At 33.9% G+C, this 21,246-nt stretch overlaps 3 protein-coding genes and 1 long non-coding RNA gene across 9 annotated transcripts; 3 read left to right on the top strand and 1 right to left on the bottom strand.

Annotated features, from left to right (window-relative positions):
* The first annotated feature begins 4,765 nt into the window (after positions 1-4,765).
* On the top strand, positions 4,766-9,385 carry LOC131020686 (SKP1-like protein 21). Of its 5 annotated transcripts, none has more exons than XM_057949668.1 (10): positions 4,766-4,905; positions 6,152-6,244; positions 6,445-6,666; positions 6,812-7,003; positions 7,098-7,208; positions 7,438-7,516; positions 7,797-7,918; positions 8,010-8,194; positions 8,427-8,554; positions 8,912-9,385. In XM_057949668.1, the coding sequence occupies exons 2-10, from the start codon at positions 6,209-6,211 to the stop codon at positions 8,932-8,934; spliced, it is 1,098 nt and encodes a 365-aa protein (XP_057805651.1). In that variant the 5' UTR covers positions 4,766-4,905; positions 6,152-6,208; the 3' UTR covers positions 8,935-9,385. The 5 variants fall into 5 exon arrangements, with proteins under 5 accessions (XP_057805651.1, XP_057805649.1, XP_057805652.1 ...); XM_057949669.1 differs by having other exon boundaries at positions 4,813-4,946; XM_057949670.1 differs by having other exon boundaries at positions 4,873-4,999.
* Positions 9,386-9,496: 111 nt separating this feature from the next.
* On the bottom strand, positions 9,497-15,107 carry LOC131020662 (signal peptide peptidase-like 2). Of its 2 annotated transcripts, XM_057949631.1 has the most exons (14): positions 14,964-15,107; positions 14,209-14,367; positions 13,974-14,085; positions 13,492-13,611; positions 12,919-13,070; positions 12,632-12,814; positions 12,292-12,326; positions 11,939-12,101; positions 11,281-11,334; positions 10,882-10,974; positions 10,636-10,778; positions 10,092-10,162; positions 9,901-9,984; positions 9,497-9,820 (listed from the first exon to the last, which is right to left on the bottom strand). In XM_057949631.1, the coding sequence occupies exons 1-14, from the start codon at positions 15,105-15,107 to the stop codon at positions 9,711-9,713; spliced, it is 1,623 nt and encodes a 540-aa protein (XP_057805614.1). In that variant the 3' UTR covers positions 9,497-9,710. The 2 variants fall into 2 exon arrangements, with proteins under 2 accessions (XP_057805614.1, XP_057805615.1); XM_057949632.1 differs by lacking the exons at positions 13,974-14,085; positions 14,209-14,367; positions 14,964-15,107 and adding an exon at positions 13,714-13,967 and having other exon boundaries at positions 13,492-13,666.
* Positions 15,108-15,151: 44 nt separating this feature from the next.
* LOC131020756 (uncharacterized) lies at positions 15,152-16,438 on the top strand. Its single transcript, XR_009100757.1, has 2 exons — positions 15,152-15,291; positions 16,061-16,438. It is a non-coding gene; the product is annotated as an uncharacterized LOC131020756 (long non-coding RNA).
* Positions 16,439-17,094: 656 nt separating this feature from the next.
* LOC131020748 (PHAF1 protein At3g51130-like) lies at positions 17,095-19,061 on the top strand. Its single transcript, XM_057949764.1, has 6 exons — positions 17,095-17,269; positions 17,474-17,541; positions 17,620-17,723; positions 17,812-17,872; positions 17,957-18,123; positions 18,653-19,061. The coding sequence occupies exons 3-6, from the start codon at positions 17,703-17,705 to the stop codon at positions 18,656-18,658; spliced, it is 255 nt and encodes an 84-aa protein (XP_057805747.1). The 5' UTR covers positions 17,095-17,269; positions 17,474-17,541; positions 17,620-17,702; the 3' UTR covers positions 18,659-19,061.
* Positions 19,062-21,246: the final 2,185 nt, after the last annotated feature.

Below are 21,246 nucleotides of genomic sequence, written 5' to 3'. Positions count from 1 at the left end.
TTAGTTTAGGGGTTTAGTTGATACCCCTTCGACTATATGGGGCCAGACGTGAAAAGGGCCACCACGACGGGGGCTTATTTGATACTTTTCCCTAAAAATAATAATACATGAAAATACAATTGGAAACTTCTCATCTTATTATTATAAATTTTGGAAAACTTCTTTATGTACAACATTTGTAGTAGACGAACATTCTACTTTGTCTTCATTACATATCAAGATTTCAGACCCCTTCAACTTGTCTTCCATCATTGTAAAGTACAGTTTTGACTACTTTGTGATAAACCACACCAATTACATCTACATATATAAATGCATACCAATAATGTAGATATATCAAAATGTTGAGTTTATAAAAATATGAATTTTGAGATTATCAATTGAATATGCATGTATAAGGAAATAATGAAATAAACACATTACCAAATAGCATATTGTCATTGATAATATCAATGGAGGCAACTTCTTCAAAACTTTTAAAGTTAAATAGTTGACGTGGAAAACCTTCTTCATAAATTTCAACTATATGATTACTATTAATAAATTTAATATAGTAGACATTTGTCGTTGTTTTATACCTTTTGTTGGAATCATGCATCACCAAAAAAATTTTTATGGCATAAACACTGTCTTCTTTCAAGATATGTTTGAACTTGGGGATCAACGTGTGATCAAGTGTAGCATGGATGCGGTCACCCTATATTAAAAAAACAACTAAATTAGAAAAACATAATAATGTTGCAAAAATGCTTAAATACGTAATAGTTTAGTGAATAGAGAATTTTTACCTCACGATCATGAAAAATACACTCATAGCTGATAACATTGTTGGTGCTTTGAGATGAGCGGTTGTATGCACGCACAAGTCTCATTTTAATTGTAGATCTGACATTATTTGGTTGCAAGTTTTTTACTAAAGACCACATGGTCGGCATGCTTGTGATTAGAGAAATGATGAATATCAAAATGAGAAGGGAGTGTAAGTAAAAATTTAACACGAAAAGTTAGTTTATATAGGCCATGGGGATGCACATTTCATGGGAGATATATATGAAACTTATATATTTAATATATTATATTAAATGAGATGCTTTGACAATGGAGTTGATTTCGGTTTGATATAATAAAAAGTTGCTACATTTTTGGAGATATATAAGGAATGTTGTCAAATTACACATTTCACTCTATCACCCTCTCTATCTCTCTCTCTCTCTCTCCCCCCCACAAATTTGACGTCATGCATACCTTGAGATAAGGCTTCTTCATCGTCTATTTAGCTGTGAAGATCATACAAAAAATCCCATTGTAATTGTTTATCAGATGCAAAATTCATACTTGTAATTGTTTATCAGTTGCATCAATTTTAGTGGTGTATACTTATAATTGTTTTAAGGTATCTATGCACGTCAATTGTTTAAACGAATCAAAACAACTATACGAGACATACACGGTAGGGGACACAATAACTTACACAGTTGACTACACAATACCATACACGATTGCACACACAATTATATTTGCACTAATCTTACTTCGATTTCATAATCCCCAATTGATTTCCCACTAATCTTACTTCGATTTCAAAATCCCCAATTGATCTCCAACTAATCTTTACTATAATTTAGTAATCTTCAATTGATTTCCCAATAATCGAACTTTGATTTCATAAACTCCAATTGCATTTGCACTAATCTTATTTCGGTTTCAAAATCCCACTTGCATTCCAACTAATCTTATTTTAAAGTATGATTCTCATATTACATAACTTAGAATTAAGATGAATTAACTTTGTAGATGTCACATGACCGTGTAACTAACTGTGTAGATGTCACATGACCGTGTAGTCAACTGTGTAACTAAGAACACCAACCTTTAGAGTTCTTTATAAAAAAGAATTTTTGATGAAATATTCAATACACACCTTAGACCATGTTAATCAATATGTTGGAAGTTGTAATTTTACCACTTAATTGTATTTCATGTTCTAACAAATCAATAATTAACGATTATTTGAAGTTGTAAGTATCTGAAAGAATTATATTGTTTCAAGAAATATCTTCAATATATTAGTGGAGACATAGGTAATAGCCTAATTATTAATAGGTGATGCAAAATTCATACTTGTAATTGTTTATCAGAATAATCAAATTTACTGATGTATACTTATTATTGTTTTAGTGTATCCATATGCACGTCAATTGTATAAACGAATCAAACAGCTATACGAGACATATACAGTAGGGGACACAGTAATTTACACAGTTGACTACACAGTACCATACACAATTGACTACACAGTAAGATCATATAAAAAATCCCATTGATCATGCATACCAATCCCTTTGCTTAGCGTGTAAATCCGTAAGAATTAATACGAGATATTGCCAGAGTTCGTAAATAATTTTTTATTCTCTTGAATTGAAAAACAATCTATAGTAAAAAATTGCGTGTAAATGAAAAATAATATTCACTTTTGCAAATGACTACAAGATCCCATGCAATTTATATGTATTTATATTAAGAATTTAAATATTGGATGTTTTTCACAAAAGATTTAATTGAAATTGATAATTTTTCACAAAACTATAAATTTATATTGGATATTTCAATATAAATTTATCTAAAAATATATAAATTCACAAGAAAAGGATATTTTTCAAAAAAATATAAATTCTAAGTATAAATTCATAAATTTACTATTGGTGATTTTAAATTTTAAATATTGGATATTTAAATTCACAATATATATATATATATATATATATATATATATATATTTCAAAATTTATATAAATTAACACTGAAAAATATTGGTGACTTTAAATTTTAAATATTGGATATTTATATAAATTTATCTAAAAAAATATAAATTCACAAAAATAAAGGATATTTTTCACAAAACTATAAATTGCATGATATAAAAGAGCACTGTATAGATTGTAGCAAGTGGGCCCCGCAACTATATATATCATCCTATGAATTAGTGAACTTTCTAAATATAAATCAACTTTCCAAAAGTAGATGGAGTAAAAGAGCGGGAAATTTTTTTGGCTAGATGGACCAGCTTTTATATATGTATAGATAGATTATGAATTTAAATATTGGATGTTTTTCACAAAAGATTTAATTGAAATTGATAATTTTTCACAAAACTATAAATTTATATTGGATATTTCAATATAAATTTATCTAAAAATATATAAATTCACAAGAAAAGGATATTTTTCAAAAAAATATAAATTCTAAGTATAAATTCATAAATTTACTATTGGTGATTTTAAATTTTAAATATTGGATATATAAATTCACAATATATATATATATATATATTTTAAAATTTATATAAATTCACACTGAAAAATATTGGCGACTTTAAATTTTAAATATTGGATATTTATATAAATTTATCTAAAAAAATATAAATTCACAAAAATAAAGGATATTTTTCACAAAACTATAAATTGCATGATATAAAAGAGCACTGTATAGATTGTAGCAAGTGGGCCCCGCAACTATATATATCATCCTATGAATTAGTGAACTTTCTAAATATAAATCAACTTTCCAAAAGTAGATGGAGTAAAAGAGCGGGAAATTTTTTTGGCTAGATGGACCAGCTTTTATATATGTATAGATTAATTGAATAGAGGCTTATCATAGTCTCAAAAAACATTAATATTGCACCTACTTTGATCTAATTTCAGTTGGTAGGGTGGCTTCATAGATAATGTCCATATGCAGAAAAATTCGTTCCAGCTCACAAGCGACTAATCTATGATCTATAATATATCAAAGAGTAATGCTAAACAGCCACATTGTGGCTGCCCACAATTTACTTAAGTAGAAAATAATTTAATTTATTTAACTTATTTTTTAAAATAAAAATAAGATTTAGTCATTTTATCATATTCACTACATTATAGTAATTTAATTTTTGCAATTTTTTGGTAACTTTTTTATTTTTATTAAAAAATAAATTAAAAATAAAAAATGCAAAAAAAAAATTAAAAAGATAAGTACAATATAAAGAATATAATAAAATAACTAAATTCTATTTTTATTTTAAAAAATAAATTAAATAAATCAAAATTATCCTTATTATATTAGTGTGTGGGTGGCCACAATGTGGCTGCATAGATTTATTGTATATCAAAATCATGCTATTTCGTTTAGAAAATTATATGCAACATGCATATTGAAATGAATATTCTAACACGAGGTTTAATTGATGTAGTATATGATATGTGAAAAATTAAATTAAAACAAACAAGTTATACATATTTAAAACTTTGAAACAAATTATGTGTGTATATATATATGTGTGCGTGCTCGCGTATATATATACGATTTATATTCAATTTCTTCATTTTTTTCTTTATTTTTATTTTTTTTAAATTATGCATTATTTATTTTATATCCTAAAAATTACTAACAGGACAATATTATATAGAATAATGCCATATTATATATTATAATTTATTTTAAGAAACTCTATATCAATATATAATCTCATTTAACATTTTAAAAGCTAGAACTAAAAAAATATTGCTGGGCGTAACAAATATGTAAGATCGGCCCAACAGGCCAGCCCGATTTTGGGCCGTGTTTGGCCCAAAAGTTTTAGGGCTGATAGATATGGGCCGATCCGGGTCAGCCCAAAATGAAAATGAATCAGGTACCTAACCCGCCGTGAATCCGACACGTGTATGTGCGAGACCGTTCATATTTTAAAAACCTAATTCTTTTTCTAATTTCTTTTAATTCGTATATATTTATTCTCTCTCTCTCTCTCTCTCTTTCTCTCTCTCTCTCTCTCTCTCATCATATTTATCCATTTTACAGCTTTTTCCGACAACCGCCATTTTCATATTCAAAGCTCCGTTCAGCGGGGATTGTTTTTTCCAGGTGCAAAATCTTATTCTTCCCCTTTCTGCAGCAAGAGTAAAGTTCGTGTCTTGCTCCGTCTAATTGTTTGTTAAGCTTGATAATACTTGACGGCGTAGGTGGTTTTTTTGTAATGTTGAGTTTATTTGCTGTTTAGGGTGATGTGATTTCAAGTTTTGTTGTTTCTTCAGTTTATTACTGCGTTGATTTTGCTAGGAAATTGTTTTGATTGATGAGTTGAGTGGACGGGTTTTGAGCTGTGATTGGGGATTAGGGCTTTTCGAGATCTGTATTTCTTGATTTAAAGTTGGTTTCGGGTGTTTTTCATTTATGTTGAATGATTAGTAGTTGGAATTGATACTCTTATGGTATGTTACTGCTGTGTGGTTTGAAGCTTTACGGTTATTGGGAATTCATGCTTCAGTATGTAATATTAGTCATCTTAAGAAATGTTGCGAGGAAATGTGGTGGAAATTTTTTGTTGTTAGAGAGAGACAGGATTTGGGGAATACGAACATATTTTCCACTATGCTTTGCCTGGTTTGGACTTTGGAGCATCATTTTTTTCGGCTTGTAAGTTGGAATACAAAATCCCAAGGGTTGGGATTAATCTGGATTCTGAAAGTGGGGACTGAGTTGCTCCCTACTTTTAGATATGTCCCTTTATGGTGTTTATTTAGAGCTTTTGATACACAATACACTATCAACTTTATGAAAAGGAAATATTATTTTACGTTTTCTTTGACTCGGCCTTCCTTAAATAAGTGAATTGGATCATATAGTTTGTTCCCGACAATGTAGAAAATGCTAATAGGTGACTTCTTCTGGACCGTCTGCTGACAGCAGAGGGCCTTTGCGCTGATTGTTGGGAAGAGAGAAGAATTAAGCATCCGTTCAACAGATACATGAGTTCCTGCGGAGTTGTTTTTTTTTTTGGAGAAAGAAGATTTTAGTGCTTGTATGGGCAAAATTATAACCACCAAACTTCTTGTTGAGTTGTTTTGATTTATTCTTCTTAAAAAAGTGGTTTTGAGTTATGATTATTGGGCGTTTACCTGTTTATATTAGACATACTGTGATCAGAATTGTTGTATTAATAAATAGCCAAGAACCTAAGCTCATGTTAGGCACAACATTTTGATTGTGCTACAATTGGTAAATTTATTCCATGGTATCGTGGCCATATGAGTACTGGGTTACTGTGTAATTCCTTCTTTTATATTGGGACAGTTGCAGAAGTTGTTCTGACTTACATTTTTCATTGCAGATAAATACTTGTGAAACTGCTTTCTCAGGCTCCCTACTTTTCTCAAACTTCAGTACAATGATAGAAGCTGATAGTGAAATTATAAAGCCTGAGGTATGCTCTGCATTACTACTTCTTGACTTCAAAATCATCTCGTGATGCATGTTTTCCATTTTTATAATCATAAAGAAAGATACTTGCCTTTTTAGATGTGCACTTACTCAAGCCATTATTGAGTCCAATTTATGGGTTGATGTTCCATTTTTTGTCAAATATTGCTTGTTCTCATATTGACGTGCTGCTGTCATTGTTAGATTCTGAAGGCTTATGTGTGGCTTCAAACTTCTGATGATTCAATACAGCAAGTTGAGCAAGAAATTGCCATGTTTTGTCCATTCATATGTCATGAAATACATTCAGGCATGGGATCTTCTAAGAATTATCCTATCTCCCTTCCTCCACGAGTCAATCCTCCTATGTTAAGCCTAATTCTTGACTACTGCCGGTTTCATCAAGTACCAGGGCGCTCTAACAAGGTTATTAATGATTGCTGGAGTTTGAATTCTAATGAGATTGTTCACTGCTTTTGACTTTTATAACTTGGAAAGAAGTCTATTATTAGGCATTCAAATCTGAGTAATTTGGTGGATGATACATGATCTTTCGTACACTCTTATGCAGGAGAGGAAGTCCTTTGATGAAAAGTTCGTACGATTGGGTACAAAAAGACTTTGTGAATTGACATCTGCTGCGGATAGCCTGCAACTTAAGCCCCTTGTTGATCTTACTAGTCGGTCACTTGCACGGGTGATTGAAGGAAAATCTCCAGAAGAGATACGAGAGATATTTCATCTGCCTGATGATCTTACAGAGGTCTTCTTTCGTTGCAAGAAGTCCTGCAATTCTTACATAGCCCACTTTTTTTTTTTTGCTTTCTAGTATTACTGTGTTTATGTTGCTGAAACAGGAAGAGAAGTTGGAGCCTATAAAAAATACCATGGATGATCCGAGGATTCGGCTTTTGAATAGATTATATGCTAGAAAGAGGAAAGAATTAAAAGAAAGGGAGAAACTAAAGGTGATCCTGGAAATTGTTTCCTGTACTGATTTGTGGTGCCCAATAATGTTTGAATTCTATAGCAGCTTGAAAATGGTTACGGCCCACTGTAAAAGTTTCTGGTGTGTGCTAGTTAGGACTCATTGGCTATCTATACAATATTGAGTGAACTGCTTGAAAATGTTTACCACTATATTATGTGGTATGACCTAGTTAAGACTTGGACTTTACCTTTCAATGGATTCTATAGAAAATTGAAGTCGAAGAGGATCAAGCAGATGACCGTTCGGTGGATGATCTCATGTCATTTATTAATGGAGACAATGAAGGTATATTTTGGTTGTTATATTTCATTATTCCCAACTTGTTTGTCTCAGTGAATGTTGAAATAGGTGCTTAAAGTTTATAGTTGTATAAAACTTTTGATAAGTTTTTCCTGGATGATGAGTTATCTTTGATATATTCTATCAGTGTCATTGAATTGGAAATAATAATGCCCCAACATATTGGGCTCAATGTATTTAGTTTAATTCATTTTCTGAGACCTCTATCTACCTCCTCTCCTTATTTTATCATTTGAGGAACATTTGATACATGGATAGTTTGCAGATTCCAAGGGGAGTGCATCTTCTAAACACAAAAAAAAGAATCGTAAAAGAAAAGATAATCACAAGACTGCTCCTTCAAACTGTATCGGTACTTCTGTAAGAAACGGTGTCCATAAAAATAAGGTAAAGAATGCATTTCTGTAATATATTCTTGGCCTCACTGAATTACTGATCTCATATGGGCTTACAGATTATAAATCTTATAATGCTGCAGGAAACAGATGAGGTTGTTTCTGACTGTAGCAATCCAACATGTCATGACAGTCTTCTGCACAATATTTGTAATGCCACAAAGTTGCTTGATATTGGTGATGACAGAATTGCACCTGTAGAAGACGAGTTTGATTGTTGCGATTTAGATGATGATATTGATCCTGCCTTGAAGGAAGAAATTGATAGGTGACATTGATGCTACCTGACTAGCCTCATTCATAGACAGAGTTTTGTCCCTTAACTTGGAATCACGTTGGTTGCAATGTTCATCAATGTCACTTTGCCATGTTATTTTGTTCATTATTGAATATATGTATATAAACTATTTTGATATTAGTTTGCCGAGCAATTTTCTCTTAGGTAGATCACCTGTTCAAAGGATTATAATGTTCTGTCTCTGTACTTGTCTGATTGATAGGGAAGTGGAAGACTTTGCCAGACGTTTAAACCCAGATTGGCCTGATAGAATCCAAGATATTCTGTTTCTGAGTCAGAGAAGACCGTTGCAGTTGCCTAATGGAAATTGTTCTTTGAGGGTGTTCACGAGTAAGTCTTCCTTTTTTTCTTTTTTTTGTTGTAAATAGATTCTTGGGATTTTTATCAATCCTACTAATTCACTTCTCAGAATTTGACAATTTAGTATGACCCTTAATCTTCCATTTGCTTTGATTCATAATAACTGATTCAACATGCTGTACAAGAATCAAACATTGATTATTAACTCCTTTTATTCGATTTTGGTGCAATGTCTTGTGATTGGCTTTAGTGAAGAATGTACAACTGTTATCTTTAGTCCATTTTTGTGTTGTATCTTGACAAGTGATATAATTTTAGGTATAATTTGTCCAAAGTTTTCGCACAAAATAATTACTTTGTTGCTCCCCCCCCACCCTCCCTGCGCAGGTGTAGATCAGCGCCAGAAATGATCCCCGATCATGCAAAGCAATGAACTTCAAAATGTTTATTGCCGAGAAGGAAATGGTGATTTTCGTGGGCGTGAGCTGGCTTGCACCAACACTCAAAAGTCGTCGTCATTGGTAAATTTTTTCGACATTTAGATATTCAATTTTGATGATCTGACAGCAAGGGAAGTAATATTAGTATAGATGAGAACACAAGCCAAACCAATCTTGTAATCTCCCTTTTCTGTTTATTACACTTTGGAGGTGCCTAGGAAAGTAGGAATAGTAGATCATGAAACTAGAAGAATCTCGTCGTGGATCGTCTCTTGTTCCTTTTTTTTCTTTCCTTTTTGGGAGAGATGACACTGCTGGGAAAGTTGTTACAAACTTACAGCAGATGGGGTTTGGGAATTAGTTGGTATTCGGCTCCGAGAGTGTACAAATGACAATAATTATACTTATTTTGACTTGTCAATTTTTTTTATTTTTATTTTTTTGATTTAACTTAGATTGCTGCAAAATGGGTAGAAATGATAACTTTGTAAATTTCAAACAACTTGTGTGAGCATCATGTATATCAAAAGCGTGAAAATGAAATATGAGTTTTATTTTGATTAAAGTTTAAGAGTACATATCAGAAAGTAAGAAACAAAAAGCATTTTATACCTATTCTTACACTAATGGTACACTAGAGCCTAAACAAGAGGAAACCTAATCTCACAGAGAGCATGCAGTAAGAGTGGTACATTCTGAGATGTAGCTGAAATCGCCAAGAATCGTGTTAATAATGTTGAGAGTCGTCATTGTTCGTCCCGTTCGAGCCGAACGTGGGGGCACGGTCTGTAAGGCTCCCCTACTGTCCACAGATGTTTTAGATCTCCTCTCTTGTTAGCCAAGGTTATCAGAGTCCCTGAACACACAAAATCATCGCGTGTGAGATGTGCTGATGGATTAGAACACGAGAGTGGAACGAAAGGTTCGAGTTTTAACCTAGAGTCGAAGGGACAATGTACAGTAAAGCTGGCTGGCCATGTCCATCCATCAGATTCAGAGCCACATAAGTAACTAGAAGACCTGTTGCCAGAATTTTTTCAACAGTAAACACCTCGGAAACTATGAGTTCCATATTACTCTCTCTCTCTCTCTACAAATCACTCATTCATGTAAGAATGGTCACTTACCTAAACCATAAGCCAGCATTGCCCAAAGGAAGTATCCAGCTTTGAGGCTTTTCTTAGACAGCCAATCATACCTGCAAGTACACAAGAATCAATGCCACATGGTTAAAAGGTAAAGTTTTTGCATCATGCATACATTTTGCAGCAGATCACAAATCTCAATGAGGACTGACTTCCAAGATACTACATTCAATAGGAGCTTGAAAGGAGTCTGCAATACGAGAGTCGAGAATGAGGTGTCGTATGAGGAGGTTTGTGAGGTCTTTCTTGAAGTGAAAAAACCCGAAGGTTGGGTGAGGTACTAACCCATGTTATAGAGGAGAAAATGTGAGGTCTAAAAAGAAAATTTGGATTATCGATTTATAATGCCCCATATCAAGTAGGTAGTGAATGTTAAACTGTTCCAAGTAGTTTAGAACTATTCAAGCAACTTGGGGGTTAACCAGGTAGTTTCTTGCAAAGCGAATAGCATCACGGGCCCTCACCATAGGCCGGGGGCGTTACAGGATTAGAGATAGGAATGAGCTTTAAAGATGGTTGGCCAAACCTTAGGGAAAAAGTTACTAGTAGTCCCGGTATGATAATATCACCAAATCCGATTATACTATATCCACCCCACGGATCAAACATTCGAGGGATTTTGAGCAGCATTGGGATACCATCTTCTCCACTTCCATCACCACGAGCTACCTACAAGAAAGAACCCAGAACGCAGTTATAAAGCAGCAAGATTCTATTAAAACCGACAAAACTTTATATCCTGCTTCATTTCAAGATTCAAACAATTGCTCACCACTATCATCACACTCTTATGGAACCACCGTTTGGACAAAAAGACCCAAAATATGTCGTACAAGAACGAACAGCTCAGTAAAACTGTTCCAACCTGAGTAATCCAAGGAAGGACTGAGATCAAGTCAAATAAATTCAAGCAACACATGTATCCAGATAAACTATTTTTATGCAACAGAATGATATTTCAGCCCGAACAGCATTTTTTGTTTGATACAAGTCATTTGAGAAGTATTTTGGCATAAAAACATCCCGTCACAAACAACTATCAAAGCAATATAAATCGCCTTTTTGGCTGTTTCTTGTATAAAAGAGATGGAGGCAGGCACTTCCAACAACGCTTGGTGATTGTATCTAAGAAAAACACATTATCTAGTATAACATGAGTCTCAATAAGCACCTTGAGATTTGGAATGCGTACTATCTGGAGAACAGTTATTATCAAAGCGATTCCCTGTCACAGTGATAGAATTCAAGATGAGCCAAACAATTTAGTATACAGCGTACACAGTCTACATAAAGAAACAACACGGATAAATTTTCATCTTCTTGTCAAAAAGTTGCATCATGAAATGATAGCATTCCACGGATGGATACAACACACATATTGATACTTATCCTCTAGAAAATGGAATGGGGAGTGAAAACTAGTTCGATGCCTATAGCATGAAGTTCTACTGCAGATTGATTTCTCAAGGCAAAACAGAAAAAGGCGGCTTATGAGGATATTTGACAACACGCATATTTTGGAGCTGTCTTATTTTCTAAATGTGGCATTTACGAGCAAATTTGCACACCTGTAAACAATTTATGTTTACTGTCTTATTTTCTTATTTGTTTAGCATTTATGTTTAACACAACTACTAAGCATAGAAAGTTTTACTTAAGCTAGTGAAACTTTTAGAGCTATTTCCTCAATTACTATCATTTATGAAGATCAATTCAGTAATCTTATGCCCAAAACTGTTTTTTGTTGCTTCGAAGCAAAGGAGCTGTTGGAAGAAGGATCTCATTTTAAGAAAACAAACAATACTGACAGACAGAAAAATCATTCTTACAAGTATATCTTGGCCAATCCAAGCGATAGAGGCACTGCGGTACACTGCCCATAAAACAGAAAATGCTATGCAAATTGGAGAAACAGCGAGTGTCAGATATGATACAGATCCCAGAACAGGTACTTTAACAAACGACTCTGCAGCATGTTCAAACCATCTGAAACTATATTTCAGTAATGTAAGTCAATGCTATGAGAACATAGGATTGCAAACTTATCGAGCAAACAACACTGCAGCTCCTCTGTGCTCCACAAGCAAATACACACCCAAACTTAATCATTAGACACACACGCATCCATCCATGCATACACCACACATATATAAGCATAAGTTAAAGAACAAATAGCACATACCAGGCTAAAATCGCCACTAGACAAGTTTGCAACCCCTGTAGTACAAAACAAACGGAATCGGTGTTCAGTTAAAGTCAGACGTAGCAGTCCACATTCTCATAAATTAATCAATCAAAGGTGAGACAGTGCAATATAATATACCCCAAGAAAATTTTCAGTAAATGGAAGTAGAATGAGATTCACATAAAAACACAAAAATATCAACAAGCCTTTGTAAGTCGCTTCAGAGAATCTAAACTGTACAGGTGTGCATAGTTTGAGCAAGTAGAATGCGGAATGCAAAATCTTTTCATTTGCATGAAACCCCACAAGAATTTGAATGGCAGAAATAATATCATACCTCTACACCTCCTATGCAAAACACGACCACGAGTATTTCAATGAACCAATAAGACATCAATTTGTAGAGCATAACCAAGAAACAGGAGGCAAACACGACAAAGAAAATTGCCGAGGCTGTGTTGATCTCGATTAGACCATTTGAATGGTGAGTATCGCTGGTTAGGTGTTCATCAAAACCATCCTGCTAGGTAAGCATTAAACATCAGAACTGCACGTGGAACCCTATCTTTCTTCAAATATTAACATAAGAATCAGAAGAATATATTGAACGTCGCCATCCACTACCTTTAAGAGCTTGTCCTGCTCGATGGCTGCTTCTCTAGCACTCCACGCAGACCAATAAGATGAACATAAGACAGTACCAACAGCCATGAGCCATAAAAACACTTCAGCAACATCAACCAACGGGCGTTTCGGCGAGTAAATCTGAATGGAAACTGAAAAAAATAACAGCAAGCTCGTGAATTGTTTGCAAATAGACAAACTGATATGGACAGAGAACATACAACTATATAAACTATGTATACAAGCATTACTAGGAACCTAAGAAGCATGGGGACGAATACGTAATACGGATACGATACGGTACGGGGACGTAAATACGTCATTTTTCCAAAAAACATGATACGATACGTCAAAAATACGTTTTAGTTTTTTTTAAAAAAATATATTTTATATACATTATAAATTCATAATTCACCAATAATATAAGCAAAACACTACTAATTCATAGTAAAGTTAACCAAATAGCAAATAAAACATAGTCTTAGGAACATCTTGGCGGCATACAAAAAACTGTTAGAAGTATATATGACTTGTGCTCTTCTAATGATGAAAACCTTGGAGGCCAAAGCTTACCGTGCGAACTGTTTCTCATGCTTTCTTTCAAGCTTCCACCAGCATCTTGCGGAAGCATGACTACAGGAATGCCAACATCTACATCAGTCTCATTTTTCTCACACACCATCTTGAAGAGTTCTGGACAATAGATTAGCACCATCAGGAGGGAACCGTGAAGTATCAGCAGCGTAATAGCAACAACTAAACTGAATTAAGTTTAGTTGTGACCATGATAGTAATGATCCATGGATCAGTCCTATAAAACTTTTAATTGGATACTGGGAACGGCATATGGGTAGAGCTACGGATATTACAATATTTTACATTAAAAAACCAGAAAACACTACTTAAAGAACCATGCGCATTTCTAAAAAAAAGTATATGTGCTATGAAGCGAATCCATTTAGTCGAAATTGTGAACGGTGTTCAGGTAACAAGAAAACTATAACACTATCATGATTTCCTATGAAAAAACTGTGCTATGCTAACAGAGAAGAGACCTGTCTGGTTGTTTATGATCAATAGAGCTGAAGCACCAGCGGCTTCTGCAACATTTGCTTTGGTAACAAAACTGCAGTTCCCCCGGTGCACCAAGATAGCCTCGCCTGTCAGCTATGGAATAGCAAAACAGATTAATAAGCCAAGATATAAATGACAGCTTTAAGAAGAATACCACAGGGAAAAAAAAAAAAAAAACTAGTCACAGCAGTTGCAAATGTATCTGAGAAGAAATACCTTGTTCTTTGGTTTACTACAACAATCAGGAGGGTCGGCAAGAGTCACTATAATCTGGTTGGCTCGCTTCTCCTTTGATTCCAATGTCGGACCAAATCGAGCACCAATACCAACGAATTGTGATACCTCAACACCATCTAACCAAATAGGTACTTTAACCTGTTGAACAGTAATGAATGTAACTTCAGTTGATCATATTCACCAAAACTAACTCTTAATATATTATTAATATGACATTTGGTACTTTCTAATCTACACATAGAGTGGGGAAGCTATATAGAGAAATCTTTCTTTTAGCTGGCGTCTGAAAGGGGAAAATTAATTTCAAGTCTTTTTAACTTCTACAAGTTGAAAACTCTACTTTCTATCATTTAAATTCCTACTATGCATAGGATCCACGATCTCAAAAATATTAACAATTCATAAGAAAGCTATCAGCTTAAGCATAAACTAATTTTAAAAAAAAAATCACATTATCCCTAATATTTAGCTTTCCTCACAAGATTCAAACATCACAAGTATAGGCTATAAGAATATTAATATAAAAAATATATACAATTAATCAGTAAACAAAATCTATAATGTATCAGACCTTTAATAAACAAACACAAACAATAATAAAAGCCCTCCCCAGAAACAACCTCCAAGAAATCAAAAGCTAGCAATCAAATACTCCCTTCTCCAATTTTATCTTTGAAAAAGTTCAAATACTTTATAGAAAGTAATGCTAGAGAGAGAGAGAGAGTATTAATTACCAGCACGAAATTGTTGTCGCAACCAGGCTTCTTCGGAGCAATATCATCTTGGTGAACTATATCGCCAGCAAACACGACGGAAGTGCATAGCAACAGAGCAAGCGCAGGAAAATGAGAGTAGAGAAGTCTGGTGGTGAGCTCCATGAGCTGGTTTGAGGGAAATATCTGAGGTGAGAGGTGAATTGGGTCAAAACTGAAATGGGGCTTACTTGAATTCCTATTTTTGCTGGTGATATTATTGTTGAGATGCGAAGTAGTGGGAGACAAAAAGCATGAGAGAGTTGAGATATGTACAAAAGAGATTAGAAAGAAAAAAAGGAGAAAATTGGTAAGGGACTGTTTGGCTCTCTCTTGTTTATCGCTTTTTCCTACTCTGTCACGACGGGAACGCCATGTTGTAACCGTTAAAACCGGTTTTTGACTTTTCTGTGCACCCAGCCTTCGGTCGTCGCGGGAGTGGAGCGTGCGCCACACGCGAATGGGGGCGGTGTTTTTGTCAATGCTATTATCGCTGCATGATTACTTTTGTCCGTGATTAATTATATTGTCTGTGTCCCCGTTTATTTTTTTGGATCATTCTAATTAAATTGATTAATATTTTTATATTAAATAAATATAAGTAAAGAAAATATTTAATTATTTATTCATTTTATTACTAAATATAATTAAAATATTAGTTTCTTAAATTTTGTACCAATTTTTTTTTTTTTTTGATAAATTTAGCTGGGACGGAGGGAGTATAACTCCCCTATCCACAAAAAATAGTTTCTTTTTGTTATTTTGGAACGTTCATAAAAATTAATATCTTATTATTTTTAAAAAAAATTGTCATACGATAAACTCATTTCTCCACTCACAATACAATTAATTATAATTAGCAGTATTGTTTTTTTAGGTGGGTCATAACGTTCACTCACAATATATTCAATTATTTTTATTAAAATGTGTGTTGTCTCATTCTAAAACTATTTTTTATAGACGGATTTATGAATTGAGATTTAGTTTTTTTTAGTGGTATGGTACTACTTTTTTATTTTGAATTTGAACTATTAGAAGTGTGGGCATTTCATAGTTTTAACTTTTTGTCGGCGTGCTAGATCTTTGGCTCTGAGAGCACTTACAAGTGGGGCTCGTCGAGCGAGCGCGTGCGACCCCCACACTGCTACCGAGGGGGGAGGGGCGCACCGCAGTGCTTTTCCGTGAGCTGGGTGTGGAAGAGAGGAGAAAGAGGTGAGTGTAAACATTGCCGAAGACATGACGCAAGCAAGATTGTGAAGTGAAATTCAATCTACTGCAAGTCTCGGTGGCTCAAATGGAGGGGCCCACCTAGAAGCCGGAGATGCTAGCTTGCGACTGTGGATGCTCTAAGATATACATCCACTTTTAGCAAGATGAAAGTTTCTTTATTGTTAATTTAGCTTACAAATATTGTTTAGTAATATTTTCCGAGATTTAATATAATATTTTTTTCTCCCTAACAAAATTGAAAGTGCTAGTTTGGATGGCAATAAATTTGGAATAAGAAAATATTTTTAAAAAAATAAAATCATACTCACGTATGATGTAACAAGAGAAATGAAAAAAGAGAATTAATAGAACAAAACGTGATTTTTTTCATGAGATACCTGAAATTTCTCAACGATCATATTTAGCGTTTAGATACTTGAAATTTCTCAACGATCGTAATTTGAGATACAATTCACCAAAATCAATAATTAAATATAAAGTTTAAAAAAATAATTACTAATTAATGCATGAATTTTCACTTACTCATTTTGTAAATTTATCGCTAACATCTATATATTATATAAAGAATCAGTTTAACAGCATCCAATTTACCGTCATTTTTCTAACAGAATCTTCTTAAATATTAACGGCAGTTTGTATTCATCCATTACCTTTTATTATCCCACGAAAACCTATAATATTTTCTCTCTCCCACTATTTTATCTGTTTTAACTGATATCCCGTCTCCATATACAATTTTTTATCTCTACTCCATTTTCTGCAGAAACCTCGACCAAATGACAATTCTGCAGAAACCTAATTACAAAAAAGAAATCATCAAAACTTGATAAACCTTTTCCTCACCCCTATCTCCTCCTGGATCATCAAAAAGAAATTTTTTGTTCTTATTGATTATCAGCCTGGATCAATTTTCTTTCTAAAAAATGGCGATGGTTCCTGGGCAGCTGATATGGGAGATTGCAGGAAGACCAATTCGTTTCTGGTAAAGTAGTTCGGGAATGGAACCATGAGTGTGCAATTCAGCAAGGAGCCTAACAATCTTCATAACTTGAACTCTGGTCTGTTTCTCAATTTTTGCCTCTGGATTTCATTTTATCATTGGTGGAAAAAATATGTCTCTAAATATGATCTATGAAATTTTATAAGTGAGAAATAGTATTTGTGCTGTTAAAGAAAGTATGGAAATAAAATGTTTGCTTGAAAAGTATGTCTGCTAATGTCCTATGTAGCTTATCTTTATTTCTGCCTTTCTTCTATTCCAGCGCCTGCGTCTTATTGAAATCTTTGACATCAAGCGGCTCCAAATGCGGTATGCCACTTCATTGATTGGGTAAGTTTGTATGCTTCCGATTTTGAAGTTTTATTTCGTCTGTAATTGCACATCTGATGCATGTTTTCACTTACACAGGAGCTTCTACGCTAGCTACTTTTGTGGCCGTGTATGCTTTTTTCGGGCCAACATATCCTGGAGTTTATGACAAAGACCGGGGCATGTACACTCTATTTTACCCAGTACGGTTGCTTAATATATATTACTATTTCTAAACTATTTCTTCTGCAATTATATGAGGAGGCGGTCTTTGATGACTGCATTTTGCAGGGATTATCCTTTGCATTTCCAATTCCCTCACAGTATGCACAGTGCTGTCATGACCGGGAAGGTTATTGTTATTAATATCCTATTTTTATGTAAAAAGAATTCTCATTGCGTCGAGCTTAGTGCTCCTTTGCTTCATCTTTAACAGCTGAGCTCCCGCTGGAATTTCCGGATGGAACAACTCCGGTTACTTGTCGTGTCTCAATTTATGATTCGTCCACAGACCGTAAGGTTGGTGTAGGATCTTCAATGATGAAGGCATGCGTTCCTCCATTAGCAGCTGGCAGTCTTTACATGGAAGAAGTTGTGGTGAAGGTAAGTTATTTTTTTTCATTCAATGTGAAGTTGCAAAACTGTAACTGTACTTTTACTTATCATGTGTGAACAACACTATTTCTCCTGATGGTGATTTAATTTGACATGCTTTAAATATTCACACTCATATATGGTTGCTATTTGCATTCTAGGAGCATGGGTGAGGTCTTGAGGGTTTACTTATAGAAAATATATTTTGCTTCATGGTGATATCTGGTGTATTGTCCCTGAAACCATAAATCCTGTATTGCTTCTTCTCCCAAAATTTGGTAATGATTGGTTTTCCGACTGCTTGCACAGTTAAATTGATTGCTACTTTAATATGGTATTCATGATACTGTAACCATGAGGACAAAATGTATATGCAAATTGCGCAACATAGCAATAATTTGCTGCTAAATGTAGATGAAAGTGTGGCTTTGCGCAGCCTGATTATTTCATTTAATAGATGGTGGATTTAGGATTTATTGCTCTGGTGCTTTCTATCTTTATGGTGGATTTAGGATTTAACTTCTCTTTTCTATAATAGCTTTAAAAACAGTGGAGAAATGTATCCAAATTGGGTGTCGAAGAAGGATGGAGAGCATTAGAAATTCGATGGAACGAGGGAAGGGAGTAAATGGGTGTTGTCCATCGATGCATAGATCTTTGAGGTTGCACCGGATTTTCATCTGGTCAAGATGAAGAAGGCGAACATAGATACATTGGAGTATCATAAGGGAGTGAAGGAGGAGATAAGGTCGTCGTTGAAGGATATTATTTGGACATGGCAAGGGGAGGAGCCGCCGCCTACACCACCACAACAACACGAAAAAATAGAGTTTCATACATCTCAGATTTCAGAGTTATTACCGTAGAAGCTTTAGGTTTATGATTGTGATTTAGATATTTATGTATCGTATTTTTCCTTAGGCAAGAATTTATTCCCTTTGATTTTTAGTCATTTGTATCTTCATGCTAATTTTTCGATATAATCTAACATTGCGATCTTCATACTCATGTTTATATTTTAAAATAATCTTGATGATATCCCTTTTGTAAGAATAAATAGATGTAACGTTTATTACATTGTCATGTAGATTATTTATGTTTCAACTTGAGAATGAATGTTTTTATACTTCCTTAATATTTAGATAAAAATATTTGCTGTGAAATCAACTTAAGAAACAGTAGGTGCATGGAATAATAGCAATTTTGGAAATGTTTTTTTTTTTTTTTTTTAATGTGACATGCATTTTCCGTGTTTAACTAATGGAAAATGGAAAATTTGATGAAGTCCATTTGTATAATTTTGTAATTCCGATATGAATGTTATATAAAATGAAATATCTCAAAATCAATAAATTTTATGATTTATAATTTCATTCTATTGAACAATTTGATTGATGTAAATTATATTTTTGTTATCAATTAATTTAACTCATAAAATAATGATATTTTTATATTTTTATATAATACTGTAAAATATGAAAAAATTATATCATGGTCCATGCGATGATCCGTGCATCGCACGGGAGGACGTACTAGTATCCTTAAAATATTGCAATAATATAATAACTTCTGAGTTTATTGCATAATTAACACCCCCCCAATTATGTGGCACACTCTCCCCACGGGCTCCTTTCTTTACAACGTTGACGCTGCCTTCTTTGAAGACCAGAATGCTATGGGTTTTGGCATGAGTATTCGAGATAGTGGTGGTGGTTTTGTTGCTGGAAATCGATGAAGATGATGGGGATGTTTAGCGTCGAAGAAGGTGAGTTGATGGGCATAAAGGAAGCTTTATCTTGGATCAAGGGTCTAGGATACGATCGCGGGTGGATTGAAATTGATTGTAGGAAAGCTTGTGATATGATCAACTTGGGAGGTAGAAATATTCTGGAGAGTGGAGCCTTAGCGGACTTCTGCCGCCGTGAGTTGACGTCTCTTCCGGGTTTTCGACTTCAGCATGTTAGGAGAGAAAGGAATGCGATCGCTCATTGTTTAGCGAAAGCTGCGAGAGAGTTGTATTCACATCGTGTTTGGAATGAACCTCCGTCGTTTGTGGGGGGTCATCTCCTTATCCCATGTTCATGTGATCAATAAAGTCTCCTCTCGTTCCCTCAAAAAAAAAAAAAAACACCCCCCAATTATATTAGTTTTCGAAAAAGTACGTAACATACTTCGCTAGAGCTAGCAAGCCTAGCATCGCCAAATTGCAGCCGCACCACTTCGATTTTTTCCATTATTATGATCAATAAACTACCTTTTGAATTACAAAAATAAAATAGAATAAGGTGTTGATTTGCAACAAATTAAAAGGATAGTAGTCATATTATTACAATGCTTAAAGATCAGGTTATAGTTAACAAAAAAGAAAGACAAATCCATGCATTAATTTATAATTAACTACTCCCTCTGTCCCCTAAAACATGCGACATTTTTTGTGACACAAATTAAAGAAATATTAGGTAAATGTACGTGATAGAGAAGAGGTCCTATTTTATGAGTAATTGATACCTAAAAATAAAAATTAAATACGTATCAAAAGGATAAATTGCGCATATTTTTTGAACGTGGAAAGTATCAATAACCAATAATAATTCGATTACATACTTAAACGCTTAGCTAATACTCTCTCCGTCCACAAAAAATAATCAATTTTTATTATTTTGTGACGTCCACAAAAATTAATCAATTTTCATTTTTGAAATTTTGTTATCACATGGTCAACTATTTTATTGACTCACAACATAATTAATTATTATTATTACCAACATTAATTTATAAGTGAGATATTTTCTACTTACAATATATTAATTATTTTTATTAAAATTCGTGTATATTATTTAAAAAATATATATATAAAATTTAATCGGAGAATCACCGACCGCGGGTGCATCCAATTGTTATGGCATGTTAGCTTTGAAAGGAGAATATAAAAAGGGAGGAGCGTGAGCGCAAGCGCGTGGCAGACAAAATACCCGTCACCGGATGAGCCGGTGATCTAATCCGTATTTTCGGCCGTACGGGTTCATCAAAAGCCTCGAGTTTTCTTCTATTAATAATTTGATTTGATGAGATTCAGGTAGCCGTACACTTGCTATCACATGGATTCATTTACACCCTACATAACGTGCATCT

Source organism: Salvia miltiorrhiza, chromosome 4 (genome assembly GCF_028751815.1).
Source record: "Salvia miltiorrhiza cultivar Shanhuang (shh) chromosome 4, IMPLAD_Smil_shh, whole genome shotgun sequence".
Lineage (NCBI taxonomy): Eukaryota > Viridiplantae > Streptophyta > Magnoliopsida > Lamiales > Lamiaceae > Salvia > Salvia miltiorrhiza.
This window is presented reverse-complemented; position numbering and strand designations above follow the sequence as displayed.